General features: G+C 41.6%; 1 protein-coding gene across 1 annotated transcript; it reads left to right on the plus strand.

Annotated features, from left to right (window-relative positions):
- The first annotated feature begins 1,776 nt into the window (after positions 1-1,776).
- Positions 1,777-5,944, plus strand: LOC136525966 (uncharacterized). Its single transcript, XM_066518775.1, has 3 exons — positions 1,777-1,844; positions 4,840-4,915; positions 5,522-5,944. Exons 1-3 carry the CDS (start codon positions 1,777-1,779, stop codon positions 5,942-5,944), a joined length of 567 nt encoding a protein of 188 aa, XP_066374872.1.
- Positions 5,945-13,341: the final 7,397 nt, after the last annotated feature.

A 13,341-nucleotide genomic window follows, 5' to 3' on the forward strand; every position in this document is an offset into this window, starting at 1 on the left:
CCCCATTTGGCATAGCGCCACCACCAGTTCCTGGAGCTGTTTAGAGGCATTTTATACCAAACGAGTAAAATGAAACAACTCCACCCATAGAGTCCCTTGAATCCTGCCCTCACGGCATTTTGGGCTGAGATGAGCCAAAAATAGTGGCTTCATCTGGCTCCAATCCACGCCTATGGCCCCACTAGGTGTTGATGTCATACTTCCCCCACCGTGCAAGAGGAAGGGCTTGGGCATAGCTCCCTGTTGGGCCAAGGCGCACGACGGCCACTGGGGCACGAATAGGGCATGGCTGTCTGGGAGCTCCCCACACCCGCCACAAAGGGCACCGAGCCGCTGAAGTAGGGTGCACGGGCTACTAGGAGGGGGACGAGCGAGGTTGTAAACGCTGGGAGAAACTAGACAACGGAGAGAAAGAAGAAAAGGGAGAAAAAAGCAAGGAAAAGAGCGAGGATTGAAGAGGATTAAGGGAATTTTTGACAATTTAGTATCCTTTTTTTTTGAAAATGGTAGTGTTAATTTTTGTATGATTCCTTTGACAACGGAGTTCCTATATCGATGTAGTAGCATGTAACACCCCAAAATTTGCCTCTTTTGAAAATAGGGTTAAAATGATTTATTTGTGAATTTATGTGCACATGAAAACATAGGAAAATAAATTTTTTCATTAATTTAAAGTTTATCATAAGGTAGAAACGTGTTTGTTGCATTAATGCCGGTCGCACCTTGTGTTTCTATGTGCAAATTGTGTGTGTTTTTATACGTTTAGGGAACGAATATCTATCTCTAGGAATTTTCCAGTTTCTTTCCGGAATTTAATTCCTACCTCCTTCACCTTAATCTTTATGTTCCAAGTTCCCAACATTCTTTTTATGAGCTCCAAATACTTTATTTGGGTTCATCATGTTCCAAAGTGTCTCCGGGAATTTTCTCCAAATTTTCGGAGGTCTCGGAGTACTTTTTGTGGCTTAAATATTAATTCTGGACTTTTTTAGAATTATTTTATCCATGAAATTAATTAATTCCGAAAATAATAAATCTCTCATTTATCCCAGCGCTCAAAGCCCATGTGCAATAATCCTAATAAAACCTAAAGGCCCATGCATTTATTTACTAATGGGCTTTAATGATTATTTAGGCCCATTAGTAAATGTGGAGGGGATAACATCAATTAGTACCATATCGCTAGTTGACGTGGATGTGGGGAGTTTTTCTTCCTATATATATCAACCAACCCCTTGGGCAAAGCACACCAAAACTACAGTAAATGGAGCCCCTAGTTTGGGAAATCCCTCGTGTAGTAAATTATATTTTTCTCCTCTTTCTCTCGCCGTCGCCGTTGCCGTCGCCGCCGCGCTGCCCGTTGTCGCCCCATCGAGCTGTACGTCATCGTTCTTCTACTCATCACTGGAGCTCTTTGTCCATGAAGACCCGCCGTCGACCACAAAAAGGCCTAGGTGAGTTCGCCGTCTTCTCCTCTTATTCCTTGTGCTTTGCTGCTTCAGGTGATAGCAAGCCTCTACAGTCACGTTCAAAACCAGCCCTGCAGTGCAGTCTCCTGCAGTCCTGCTCGATTCGATTTAGCCCCACGTTTGACCACACCACGTGCACTTCCCATTTGAAGAAACCTGAATGAATATCTGCTGGTGCCGCTTGGAGTAATGGAGCATCAGACTGCTGCATCTTAAAGGAAGCTACCACGGACATGCTAAATATTGCCGCTCTAACCTTCCTACCCGTCACAGCCAGGAGCTTCATTACGACAATTGCTAGCACTCAATGCCGACCATCCTTGTGGGTGCAGCAAGCCGGCCGGGCGGCAGGGCGCCCAATTCGTCTTTGGTCAGGTACGTGAGCACAGATCATGTGGAAAAACTACGTAACTTTCTATCCATTCAATAAGTCTTTCCGCACACAAATCTAGATCCTTGTAGTCCAGTCTTAGCATCTTTGATCCCAAGTTGTTTATATGTTCTAGCTCTAACTCGATCGATCCGTTCTTTCTGCCGTATGCTTTTGCTAACGTGAGATATATATTAGCAGCTACGCTGAGCATGCCACATATTTCTGATTTTTACATTAAAAATACGTTTTCACTTATTTATAGATTTGCCACTGATTTTGTTTTAGTCATAAAATATCTGTTTTAACTCCGATTTGATCCGTTCAAATTGCGCTAGGTTAGTAATTTCATAACCTATATGTTCATACTACTGTTAGATGTGTTTTCAACTTTTAAAATTCGTGATTAGATTTAATCTATTATTTTAATAAAGGAAATCTTGTTTAAATCATATCTTCTGCGTCTTAGATCCGTTTTAGTCCATTCAAGTTGCGTTAGATTCATAGCGTCAAGATCTACATGTTAGTAACAATGTTTATCATGTCACTAATACTGAAATTTCATGGTTTGAATCATATCTTAAATAACAATTATGCAACTGGATTTTATAAATAGAATATGATTTGTTTCACTTTAGTTTTATAAATCAAATCTAAATTTGACTTAAATTATAATCTCTATGAAATATCTTATATATGTTTTTATATATTTAAAACACATGAAGCTAATAGTTTTATATTTTCTCCTATGAGCAAATCTTTCGGTAGATGTATCTTTTTCACCGTATTTCCGATTAGTGTGCTTTTCGCGTCTGTGTGTTCGTAGCGAGACGTAGATTCGTTTTACAAACTTTTCATCTTGATTTTATGATTGATGTATTGTTCTAATTTAGATCTATTGTTTGCTTTGTGTATGATTGTATGGATGCTTGTGTGGTGCTTTATGATTATGTCCAGTCGGTGAGATATACATGGTGATCAAGAAGAAGATGAACATTAAAGATTAAAGCTTACCGAAGGATCGGTGTTTAAGGCAAGTATAGCATGGGATCTTCCTTGTTACCTATTCACCTTTAATCATTTAATTCATACTGCATGTGTCTACCTTGACTACCACTAAGGATATCCTTGTCTTTTGTACTTGTGCCTTGTTACCTTTGGGGTATTGCATTGGGTAGTATGATGCTAGTGCTCAACTAAAGCCATGATCTTGTAACTTGACTAATGGTATATGCAATGAACATTAAAAGATGCTTTTTAGCAACATGGAACAAGGGGGCTAGAGCATTGGGTTGTTTTTATGGTGCTCTAGATTCCTCTCCCTAAGGACTTATCTGTAAGTGATCATCCGGGACTTACAGTACAGCTGTGAGGGCTATATGGCTCTGGCTTTAGTTCAGTATTAAGACCTTTTCTAGCTTGTTAGTGGTTACCTTTATTGGCATAAGAATAGCTTGACGAATCGGGTATAGTGCGGCCTCTGTCCCCATGTGTATAGGCTGCGTGTCAATGTGCCATCGGGAAGGGGGGCACTACATCTGTTTGCCGAGTGAATCTAATGGCCCTAACTTGTTAGACGAACCTTTGAAAGGCTTCATAGTGAACCCTGCCGACCTTCCTTGGAAGTGGGTCAAGAGACTAGCTACCTCGGGCGAAAGGGTAAATCACAACTCACAGTGAAAGTATACAACCTCTGCAGAGTGTAAAACTGGTATATCAGCCGTGCTCACGGTCACGAGCGGCCTTGGAACATTTACGGAATAGATGATGGACACTAATGATATGGATGATGAAGATGCTCACAAATGGTTAATTGTTTATGCTATTCATTATTCGTGTTTACCTGATCATGTGTTTATGGGCTTGTGATAAACTTGTTGCCACCCAATTGCTAAAAGATGACTCATTAAAAGCTAATCGTAGTTAAACCAGTGTCAGCCTTTTGAGCCTCATGAACCCCATATTATATTTGTTAAATACGATATGTACTTACGCTTGCTATATTGTCAATTATTTGGAAAAATCCCGGATGGGTACCAGATTGCTAGAGTTTGGAGGAATTAGGCTTATGATCAACCAGTCAGTTGTCCCTGTGGATTTGGAGTCTTCGCCTGAAGATCGAAGTTGTCTTTCCACGGTCTATACTCTGAGGTTATATTCTTTATACTAATATGTAATGTAATTAAGCATTGTCTATTGATATTACCCTTATTTGTAGCTATATGTGAGATTTGACTTCCTGGGCTCACATATGGTATGTATCTGGTTTTGTTCTTAAAACCGGGCGCTACATAGCATTATATTGTTCTTTGATGTTTCATTAGTTGACTTTTTATTTTTTATACTACAAAGGGAAGAGGGGAAGGAGTCAGAGGACAACTAAACTAAATGTCTAGAAAAAAATAGCAAAAAAAACTTATGCTGCCAAGTTAACCGGTGATATTTAAATACAGTTATTATAATAGGCAAAATTTAAATATAGACCCCATTTGGCATAGCGCCACCACCGGCTCCTAGAATTTAAATACAGACAATTTTTACGAAACGGGGTAAAATGAAACAACTCTACCAAAGAGTCCCTCAAATCCTGCCCTCACAGAGATTTTGGGCTGAGATGAGCCAAAAACAGTGGCTTCATCTGGCTCCAACCCACGCCTATGGGCCCCACTGGGTGTTGATATCATATTTCCCCCCACCGGGCACGATCGTCTCGGAGTGTCGAGGCGCGTGGCCGCCACAAAGGGCACGCAGGTCATTAGGGAGCCGCCGGGGAGAGGCACACAAGCCGCCGAAGTAGGCACACGGGCCACTGGGGAGGGACGAGCGAGCTTGCATACGCTGGGAGAAACTAGATGAGGGAGATGTGGAGATAAAGAAGAAAGAGAGAAGAAAAGAAGTAAGAAAAAGAGCGAGGATTGAAGAGGAGTAAGGGCATTCTAAACATTTTAGCATTTTTAACTTCTATAAGGAGCTATTTTCTCAAACCGTTCATCAAAACAGCCCCAACTCCACACGGGAGCTGTTCATGGAGCTGGGGAAAAACAGCTTCACTGGTGAAACGAAACCGTGCCAAACGGTACCATATTTATAGTGAACTGGTGGGCGACACTGATTTGGAATTTAGTGTAGTGGTTTGGACCCTGTTTTCAGAACCTTTCACCATTTAAACTGGGCAGTTGGCCACATGACAAAAATGTGGCAGTCGAAGGATTAATATGGACCTACTGGATGAAATTTAAATAAGAGAAATTTTACAATGGTTGACATCAATCAGTGTAAAAATATGATATACCAACATGTGGCTTCATAGAGTTTAAACTAATTTACTTAATGTACCAATTCATTGGAGCTAGATGTGTAGAGAAACGGTCAAGTTAATTTGTAGCTCATCACGCCGGACGGGATGGAAAGCACGCCAAAATGGTCCTCGTCAAGTTCAACGCCCCTTTGCCAACGAAGTCAAACAAGACTGCACGATTCGTTGCACTGCTTCTCTGTAGTCTGTAGTATCTACAAGTTGTCTGCCTGCCTATATGTGCTGTTGCTCCATCCGTAATCACACAAACACTTCATCACTCTCAAGAGCAGAGCTAGCTACATAGAGCTTACGGTTACATATAGACTATAGTCTCTTTCCTGGCGCTACTACTCACAGCTCAATTTATAAACCATGGCGTCCTAGGCCATCGAGAGCCACCGCGCCGGTGCAGATGTCATCACCGGAGATACCGCGGGCAGGAAGAAGTCGATTGAGCTGCTTGAGGAGCTCGGCTTCCCCAAGGGACTGCTTCCAACGGAGGACATCCAGGAGTTCGGGTACAACGGCGAGACAGGGTTCACGTGGTTGGTGCAGGGGAAGAAGAAGGTCGAGCACACATTCAAGAAGATCATGCAGACTGTTTCCTATGCCTCCGAGGTGACCGCATTATTCGCCGAGAAGAGCAAACTGAGGAAGATCACCGGCGTGAAGACCAAGGAACTGATGCTCTGGTTCAGCGTTGTCGAGGTCTATGTTCCCGAGGCCTCGCCAGACAAGGTCACCTTCAAGACCGGCACTGGCCTCTCGGACACCTTTGACGCCACTGCCTTTGCGTTTGGACAGTAATATAATCAAGCATGCAATCAGCAAAACTGCATTGGCTAGCTACTACCTTGAAACACATATGCCGATCGAGCCGTGTAATCTCAGTTGAAGTTCCAAGTACGTTTATATTTTCGAATATATTTATTTATATTTTGTTTTGTATAATAAACACAAACATGTATGAGAGTAAGTATAATAACATGTTATAAGCTGGAGATGAGAGGGGAGAGAGAAGCGACTGTAAGCTTACAGTCGGCTTAGGCATAAGAACCAAGAAATTTTATGAGAGAGATATGTGGGTCATATATTGATAGTGAAGAGCTAACTATTATATGAGTGTGCAGAGAGAAGGCTATAAAAAAACCTTACAGCCGGCTGCTGGCTGTATTATTAGCCTTGCTATGATGGATGTATTGTTGGAAATAATAGCAATTTAGTGACGCAGAAATTAATTCCGACAATGAGGAAAATAACAACAACATGTACCATATGTGTATGATTTATCACTAGCACTACGATCCGAGATAAACTCAAGCTATCTAGTGCTAGTAACAGTAGGAACATAAGAACGAACAACACAAAAAGAATAGACATTCTTACAGTGGGGTTATCGATGGAGATTCGCAAACACCGGCGGCGTAGAGGGAAGAAGGCGTCCAGCGAGCAGTCGCGATGGCGCTTCCCAAAAACCTTATACGCCTCCTACCCTGTACAGGGACACTATTGATGGTCACTGACACCTATTTTTACCATCAACATTCCACCCAAAAGCATGATAAAGTGAGATAAATCATTATCACAAATGTTGTAGTTTGTTTATAATTCACCTAGCTCCACTTGTGCTTGTAGAATTATTTGTATGTAGAAAATTATAGCAAAAATAGACCAAAATGGTGACAAATATGGATATAGGGAGCAAGTGGACGTGGCAGGGGGGCCAAGGGCCCACATGCCATGCCGGCTGACCCCACATAGGTGCCACCCAGCGCCACCCTAGCTCCTGCCACATCACCGATCTATGGGAGCTGCTCCAGAAGCCTTCCCATCGCTGATCTTAAGTCGGTTTGCACTGATGGTCACGATGGAGAGGTCATGGATCCACCGGCCCACTGTCATAGGCTTAGAGGCCTCCAACCGACCTCCTGTCCAAATCTCCGCACGTGCCACTCCTACAACCGCCTTTGGGAGCCAACCAGCATCGTAGGATGCATAGGCGGTGCATCCTAGGGCCGGCCGGCGCCCCTATGCTACCGCCACTGACCCCTGGCTGCCTATGAGTACCCCCCTCACTCTACACTATAAATATAGAGTGTGGAGCTCGGTGGAGATGTGCCCCATTCAATTCCAAGCTCTCCAAGCTTTCTAGCTTAGCTTTCCTTTAGCAAACCTAACCTAAATATATGTTCTAGCCTTCCGCCTTCCCATGGAAAAAATATAATTTTGACACTTGGTACTCACCGAGCGAAGTGCTACGCGATAGTTTTGTGCGCTTGCGGAATTCCTCCACTAGTCGTTATGAAGTATCAACAAGCATTTCTGACGTCGTTGCCGAGGAAGACAACTGACCTCGGATTTATATTTTTGCTAGCTTTGCTAACTAGGCTTTTAGTTATCCTAAGTAGTTTATCATTTTTCCTCATACCCAATCACTACCCTACATGATCATGGGCGACAAGTCCATTCGTGATTTTTCTGCACCCTCGGCTGCTAATGTAGCCACCAGACCCAATATTATCAATGGGGGAGCTTAAGCTAGCATTAATTATGATGGTTAAAGCTAGTTCATTTTCTGGGAAAGCCCATGAGGATGCAAATGCTCACCTCCAACACTTTTTGGAGATTTATAGCACATTGACCATAAAGGGAGTGAACCAAGAGGCTATACGTCTTCACCTTTTCCCCTTCTCTTTGTTAGGAAATGCTAAGCAATGGTTTTACTCTAACTGCAACGCTGTAGATACCTGGGGCAAGTGTTCCAACGCTTTCCTAGTCAAGGTTTTCCCTATGGGAAAGACTAATGCTCTTCGCAATAGGATCTCTAGTTGTCAACAACTAGCAGATGAGTCGATTCCCAAAGCTTGGGAACGAGTATGTCTCTGCATGCCCACATCATGGTATGGAAGACTGGCTTTTGATCTAGAACTTCTACCATGGATTAGTGCTGTTAGATAGAAGCCATTTAGATACTGCTACTGGTGGAGCATTCTTTTCGCTAAGTGTTGCAGATGCCAAGACACTGATCAAGAAGATGGTTTCCAACCAAGGATGGAGCGATGATTGACTCCAACCCCATAACGAGGTATGCATTCAATTAAAGAAGTTGACATGCTTGCAGCTAAAATGGATCTCCTCGCAAAGTGAGTAGAACATTATGATAAGATGAGTGCCCAAGAGACACTCAAAGCCATGGATTCCCACAAGACTTGTGAAGTCTGTGGTGATGTTGGACATTCAGGAAATTCCTATCTCGAGACCCAGGAGGATCTCAACTTCGTCAACATTGACAATGGGTTTTGTCCACAACAACATCAAGGATGGAGTTAGCGCTCCAACAATCAAGGAGGTAACAATTATTACTCTTCTCAATGTGTTAATAATCAAGGTAATAATAGTTATGCTTTCCTTAAAGATCTTGTTTATAGTCAAAGTAGAATGACTGATAGTATCAATAAAAGTTGCATGCTCATGACAAGATATTGGAAAACATAAATGCTAAATTAGATGAGTTTTCTTCTGCCTTAAAGAATCAACTTAGTTTCAATAAGATGATAGAAACCCAATTAGCCTAAATAGCTGCTGCCATACCATCCTATGAAAAAGATAGAATTCTTAGCAAACCTGAAGGAACCATGGAGATAGCCAACCTTGCCACAGCAAGGTATGACTTTTCTGTAATTGGTTGGGGATTTCCTATTGAGAAAGGTGATCCTGGGAACCCTATCATTACTTGCTTCATAGGACCCCATACTTCTCATAATGCCATTTGTGATCTAGGGTCTAGTGCTAACATTATGTCTAAGGAAACTTATGATAGATTGTTTTACACTACCTTAGCTCCAACCTCAGTTTACTTACAGCTAGCCAACCAATCGACACGTTATCTCGAAGGGGTAGCCACTGACTTATTAGTCAAGGTTAGGAGTGCTTATGTTCCTATAGATTTCATGATCTTAGACATGGGCAACGACAAGAATACACCTTTAATCCTTGATCATCCTTTCCTTAATACTACAAATGCTTGCATATATGTGGCTTCTGGGCAAATCCAATTCCACTTTGCTAGAAGAAAAGAAATATTTGCTTTTGCCTCTGGATAACCCCTCTTTGATGAGAAATAGGAAAAGAAGAAGCATCCAAAGAGAATCAAGATGAAGAAACCAAAGCCAATTGAAGAACCAGAGAATCCTGTCAAGAAGAAGAATAGAAAAAGATGGCGTAAAAAGAAAGATCTGTCCTCAAATTTGTCATCCCCTGATCCTGACAAGGCCTCTGAGGTAAAACAAGAGAAAACACCCCTGCTCAAGGAAGAATGACCTTGAGCTCGTCAAGAAGGTAAGTTCTCTACCCCTTGCATATTTACCGCATTTTAAGTAGTTGCATCTCATATTTCAATTTTCAATAAAATTGCTTTGCATTGCATGATTAGTTAGTTGCATTTAGCTACTCTGTGTTAATAAATAAAGTATGTAGTAGCTATGCATGATAGGATAGGGTTTGCATTTATATAAAATAAACTATAAAAACATATATAATAAATAAATATTTAGTAAGTTATCTTGTAGTAATTGGTTTAGTCATTTATGCATTCTAGTAGTAGTAGTTAATCAATAAAGAAAGAATCAAAGAGACGTCAGAAGACATTCCAACCTATGCAAAAGGCAAGCTTGGGGGAGACATCTCTCCTCGCTCAGGTATGAAAAATCTTAAACCCTCTCTTTACATTCATGTTTGTTTTACATGTCTATATCCATGATCATAGAATGTAGAGAGGAGTGCCTTAAAATTTATCTTAAAAGAAACTCTGCTCTAATAAAGTTATTTGGAGATGATGAATAGTTGCTCTGTAATACTTTGCAATAGCTTGTCATATAGCCTGATACTTCTTAAGTTTTGAGCATGATAACTTAGAGTTCGTCTTAAGTTGAATGCTTTTGTGGGTTGCAATTGCTAGAACCAAGTCTATGTTTTTGTGAGAAGTGTTGTAGCCTAGATTAGAGTAAATCTTTGAACCTATCTGAGGAATGGTAAAAACAACCTAGAGTTTGTTTTGCAAAATGCTAAAACTCTCTTGCTAGAAGTTCCTCAATGGTGATAAATTCCTACTAGAGCCAAATACATATTTATACATGATAAAGCCACTATAAAAGCTACTTGTTTGTTTTGAGCCTTTTCAAGCCTTGTTAATCTGAGTAGAGAAACCTATCATGCTTTTGATCAAGAGCACGTACACCCACATAGTTATGCTATTCCTACACTGGGATACACAACCATATATGCTTTCTATTTATTATTGCTCTATGAGAATCAAAGTTACATCTCTAGCTATCTTTCATCAAAAAGAGAGGCATGGGCTACAGAGAAAGAGAGAGAGAGAGAGAGAATAAAAGAGCAAAAAGCTCTAGTATTCAAAAAAGAAGAAAATAAGCCATGCCCTCTCAAAAAGAAGCTAGAGCAGGAAAACTTCTCAAAGGAGTACCTCTTCCACCAAATATACCACACACATGCACATCTTGATCAATGATTTGTTGCTCCTTGTGATCCAAGTGTTTGACTTAGCAATACATTCAATTCATGTATGCTATGCTTTTATCCCCTACGTTGAGCTCCAAATAAGTTTTAGAATAGATATTAAGGCTAAGATCTATGGCCTTATTGAGGATTCAAATACCATTGGGTGACTTGTGTGTACCATCTGAGGAACTTAGGCAAGTTTTCTTTTCAAAACTTATTGAAAACCTCCTAGAAGTTTGAGCTAAACCAAAGTAAGAGAAAAAGTATCTGTCTAGCTACACATTCTTGCAATTGCTTGTGTCAAGGTGAAAGCTATAAGTCCCACATTGCTAAGACTGATGATAGATTTCTAAGTGCTAACGTGTTCAATTCAAGAGATAGTATTTGTTCATATATAAGTTTTCACAGGGTGTTACATAGTAGCAACTCCTGATCCCACACCTATTCCAAGCTAAGCCCGCATCTTTGCTTGGGATGAGCAAAGGGGTTGCTTGGTGGAGCTTGTTGATGGTCACTAACACCTATTTTTACCATCAACATTCCACCCAGAAGCATGATAAAGTGAGGTAAATCATCATCACAAATGTTACATTTTATTTATAATTCACCTAGTTCCACTTGTGCTAGTAGAATTATTTGTACGCAGGAAATTATAGCAAAAATGGACCAAAATGGTGACAAATATGGACATAGGGAGCAAGTGGACATGGTAGGGGGGTCCAAGGGCCCACATACCACGCTGGCTGGCCCCACATGGGTGCCGCCTGACGCCACCCTAGCTCCTGCCATGTCACCGATCCATGGGAGCTACTCTAGAAGCCTTCCAGTGCATTGATCTTAAGTCAGTTTGCACCGATGGTCACGATGGAGAGGACATGGATCCACCGGCCCACCATCATAGGCTTGGAGGCCTCCAACCGACCTCCAAACTAACCTCCTGTCTAAATCTCTACATGTGCCACTCCTACAACCACCTTTGGGTGCCTACCAGCACCGTAGGATGCAAAGGCGGTGCACCCTAGGGCCAGCCGGCACCCCTATGCCAGCGCCCAACACCCTGGGGTTGTAGCAAAACCAACCAATTTATAAGAGCACAAGTACAATGGCAGCTCGCAAGCGGTCACACTGTCATACTTGAGCCCATATAAACCCGGTAGTCCATCGAGTACCGTGAAGAGTCTCGATTCATCCAACATACAACCAAGATCGTACATGATTCAACATTCATGTCACATGTTACATAAAGATTACAAATATAGTTGATCCATCAGAGTACAAATTAAAGTTATTACAAACCACATTTAGGTAAGATACTAGTGGAAGCAAATTAAAAGTTTGAAACCAACATCTGCAACATTGTTTAAATATAGTGCCTGCTCACGATCACACTTCCACAAAAGCATAAGAGAGGGATTAATAAGAGATGCCTTCCCAGGGCTTACTCCTCATCCACCGTGGGACAGAAGCAGTTCTTGCAATTGCCATGATAAACTATACCATCTGCAACAATGGGAATAAAACCCTGAGTATGAGAAGGTACTCAGCTAGACTTACTCGTCATAAACCAAAAATAAAGTGACTCCAAGGATTATGCAAGGCTTTATAAGTGGAGCTAGCTTGACAACATTTTGCATAAAAAGCCACTAATTCAGCTATACATTTTATAATTCAGTCATCAAGTTAATTATAGCTATTCATCTCTAGATTAGCAACAAACCTATGCCAAACATGTGGTATATCATTTAATAGCATAACAATAGTAACTATAGCCGATATAATAATTCCATGTTCATCATAACCATCATTCCATAATACAGTTACTACAATGTTGGTACTAGTCAAGTTTCTCACTGTCCGGGAGAGACGGCGATTCGAATCAATTTCAACTAGCTGGGAATTTATTCCTAACACAAACCTAGGCATACTAGATCAACGGTCACCTGAGGTCACCTTTGGTACAACTCAGGTCCACATTTCGCGGGTTCGATCAGCTCCGCACACTCAGGGACGACCAGCTGCTAGGACGTTTAGGCTCAGCCTACCCTTGGGCTCACGTCTGGCTCCCCACACATCCTTAATACCATCCAGAGTGCACACTCTTATAGAACAGGGCCCGACCTGAGTTGAGCTACTCGACTTCATGGTCAGAACGAGTTATCCGGCTAGCTAAGTGAGAGGCATGCGCTCAATCTTGTCAGAAGCGCCCAACAATGGTACGGTCCTTAATTGGCACAGACGGATTCACATGAGTCAACCGACACATAGACTCTACCCGACGTCCATTTACATTACCCCATGGTTCTTTTCTATGATAGCAAATATAGCCAACCGTGCTTCGGTATCCACCTATATCTCGTAGGTGATAGGAAATCACCCGACTTATACTAGTCTAAGCATGGCTAAGCATGTATTCGATCCTAGACCTAGACAGGGTTAAAGGTATATATATGGACAAGGTAGTTCTATGCATCAAGTGTTTCCAATCAACTCTTATAACCTAATGCATCAAACATAAAGAACTCAAGTGATATTTTGTAAAACATGGGAGGCTTAAAATGCTTTGGGGCTTGCCTTTGAGGAAAGGGGTTGGCCTATGATCCAGGCACTCAGGGAGGTCCTCAAGAGTTTGCTCCTCTCCTTCTAGAGCTATGGACTAAGGTGTCTCCTGATGTTCCTCCTCTTCTTCT

This window comes from Miscanthus floridulus, chromosome 19 (genome assembly GCF_019320115.1).
Source record: "Miscanthus floridulus cultivar M001 chromosome 19, ASM1932011v1, whole genome shotgun sequence".
In the NCBI taxonomy this organism is placed as follows: Eukaryota; Viridiplantae; Streptophyta; class Magnoliopsida; order Poales; family Poaceae; genus Miscanthus; species Miscanthus floridulus.